This window comes from Nanorana parkeri, unplaced genomic scaffold (genome assembly GCF_000935625.1).
Source record: "Nanorana parkeri isolate BGI_ZX_2015 unplaced genomic scaffold, ASM93562v1 scaffold3446, whole genome shotgun sequence".
Lineage (NCBI taxonomy): Eukaryota > Metazoa > Chordata > Amphibia > Anura > Dicroglossidae > Nanorana > Nanorana parkeri.
The window spans coordinates 21,434-24,450 of record NW_017309714.1 but is presented as its reverse complement, the minus strand read 5'-3'; the positions used below and the strand labels follow the sequence as shown (position 1 = coordinate 24,450).

Sequence of the window (3,017 nt, the reverse complement as noted above, 5' to 3'; positions counted from 1 at the left end):
GGTCACGAATCCCCCACAAGAGGGGGAGGGGGGGGGGGACCCCGAAGACTACAGCAAAAGAAGCCAGCGTGCAGCCAGAGACAGGCAGCCGGGAGCTGGCCGCTGGAGATAGAGAGAGGGGAGGAGGAGAGGGGAGCGAGGAGCGTGATTCAGGCAGGTTACGAGTGATTTTTGGAGGGCTGTGCAGCCGTTTAAAATCACTTGTACAAAATGGCTCCCACACTACTTTTAGCCGTGGTGCTTGCCCGCAGCCGGGCTAAATGTAGAAAAAAAAAAAAACTACCGTATTTTGCGGCCCATAAGACACACCGGACCATAGGACGCAGGGAGGTCCGGCGCGCCTTATGGAGCACTCGACAGACCGTAGCTTCTGTCACAGCTTCTATGACAGTGACCGCTGAGACAGGCGGCGCTGTGATTACACTGTGGTTACAGCGCCACGGTCTCAGTGATCACGCAGAGCAGACGAAGGACGTCCGTTCTTCCGTCTGCTCTATGGTGATCTCCATCGTCGCCGCCGCTCGGTTTTAATACGAGTGATCTCATTAGATCACTCGTATTAAACGAGCGACGGCTCCTACCACTCGCCCGGCGCCCGAAACTGCACGTCTCGGGCGTCGGGATTCGCTCCATGAGACGCAGGCACATTTTCACCCTCCTTTTGGGGGGAAAAAAAAGTGCGTCTTATGGAGCGAAAAATACGGTGCTCGCCCGGCGCCCGAAACTGCCTGTCCCGGGGCGCCGTGCCATAGGAATTCCACACCCCTGCTGTAGTTCTTACTAGGGGAAGACCAGATGGAAATTAGGATTACTGGGACATATAGCTCTGCTCCTATATATACTGTGCTTGAAACTACTGAGGCACAGGGACTGCTGTGACTTGTGGTGCCATTCTAACTGCCAGCTGCTATCTAGATATTATCTGGGGCGTGTGGCGTTACCCTGACACATCATTGCCGATGTCAGTGGCATCCCTGGATTCCTATTTCGTAAACTGTTGGAACTTTGCCTCATGCTTGTTATATTTGCCCCCTCTATTCTGGTACCTTCTGCCAGTGGCCTAACAATCACCATAGAGACCCAGGCGGCCGCTATGGGGCCCGGGGCACAGTGGGGCCCGGCCAGATGACGTGCGGGCCGCCTGGGATCCTCTGCTGGCGGCTGAAGACGAACACGCCGCTGTTCAGATGACTGACGGCAATCTGTGCAGCGGCGCGCTCCTCTCCACAGACTCAATGAGAGCCAGAAGCAGCAGCGGCGGTGGAGCAGTCTGGACCCGGGAGTGGAGGAGGAGGCGGGGCACGAGGTCGGTAACAGGGGAGGAGGCGGGGCCCATCAGCGACGGTGGAGGAAAAGGAGGCGGACAGGTAAGGAGAGTGACCATGCAGAGCCCACCATAGAGAGTCTATGGCGGGCTCTGCAGGGTCACCCTCAGGTGGGATCTCTGCAAGGGGGGGGGGGACTAGAAATCACGGGGCCCCATACCAAATTTTGCTATGGGGCCCTGTGATTTCTAGTTACGCCCCTGGCTTCTGCCCTATTGTGTGACAAAACCCCCCACCCCCCCTCAATAAATGCCCCACACATCAGGTCCTGTCCTCGGCATGCTCTCTCTGTACTCCTAGTTGTCACAACCATTTGTGTTGCAATCACAGCACAGGCCTCAGGAGTGAGAGGTTATAGAGCGGGTCCTGACCTAACACAGCCCTCAGCTTTCCTCCATGTCTCTGTAGGATTCTCCCCGCTTGGTATACAATGATCGTGTGGCAGAGCGTTCGGCCGTATATTGTGCAGCGCGGGGATCTGCCGGTACACAGAAAAGGCGCTCAGGCCGTTGGCTCACCTTGGACTCCACATGATAGGACACGTAGTGCACCGTGCAGCGAAGGGGGATCTTCCTGACAGGCCACGGAGCATCGTATGATAAGTAAGCAGGAAGGACGCTGATCCGTAATTCACCCTGGAAAACAAAACAATAATAAAATGGTGACACGCTCTCCATTTCCTCTGTGCTGTCGTAATTCTTCCCCGAGCATAGTGAATGATAGACGCACCTTGCCGACAGGTAGCTCTCCTCGGCTCTGTGACCCCCCACAGGGGTAGGGTGGGGGTAGTCCGAGTCATTATACTGCTGTGATACACGCTCAGTCTTCCTATGTGCCCTGTCTGGACGCGCGTTACTTGCCCCTTAGGGGTGTAGTTAGGCTTATAACCCCGTTCCTCAATACATTCATTTTACAAATCATAGAAACTTCCACTCTCCTGATAGGCTGAAGTGTCTAATGTGACGGACTGAACAGTCACTGGGGCTGCTGGAGGAGCCTCCTTCCTAGAGACTATGAACCTAGGACTATGGGGACCCCCCCCCCCCTTGTGGGTTGAACTGGGTGTCCTGGGCCCATGGACGGCTGTTGCGGGGGAGCAGCAGATCAGACCAATCGCTGTTTACCCTGTTTCAAGTCCTCATTTGCATGGCCAAGAGGACCTAAGTGATCCCTAGAGGATACTTTGCAGTTGACCAATAGGAAGGTGGTCAGTTGGGCCACCTTCAAACTGTTGTTTATAAAAGTGTGTGTGTGCATCCAATAAAGGAGATTCCTGTTTGAACTTACATACAGCCCGCCTGGTGTTTGTTCTGAGCTATCAGCACTGGATACGAACGGCACATGGCTGTAGTTCGAATCCCGAATTATCGGACGACCGAAATATCAGATGCTGCGGTCTGAAATCTGAGGAGTGCCGAGAGAATGGAACCGAGCGAGCAGGGGCTTGTTACACAGAGCATCATAATATTCATGTATGTTGTATATCTCTGATCTGTTTAGGGTTTATTGCTCATCCTATGTATATTTGTTCTGTCATTTAGATATCAGGATGCATTCTTTATTCCAAGGTCCAACATTATTTATGACACCCCATCCCACCCCCAACAACGTTCCCTTGCTTTAAGTGGTAAACTCTGTCATGTTGATTAGTATTGCTTCTGACCTGCAGAAGAGAGGTTAACTCACAAAAGC

General features: G+C 53.6%; 1 protein-coding gene across 1 annotated transcript in view; it reads right to left on the bottom strand.

Moving 5' to 3' along the window:
• The window catches only part of CPSF1 (cleavage and polyadenylation specific factor 1), a gene marked incomplete at its 5' end in the record, with an annotated part of 34,748 nt that overhangs the window by 10,389 nt on the left and 21,342 nt on the right, over nucleotides 1–3,017 (bottom strand). The window contains one exon of the mRNA XM_018574990.1: nucleotides 1,844–1,960. Coding sequence (XP_018430492.1) covers nucleotides 1,844–1,960 — 117 coding nt within the window. The remainder of the gene's footprint in view (nucleotides 1–1,843; nucleotides 1,961–3,017) is intronic.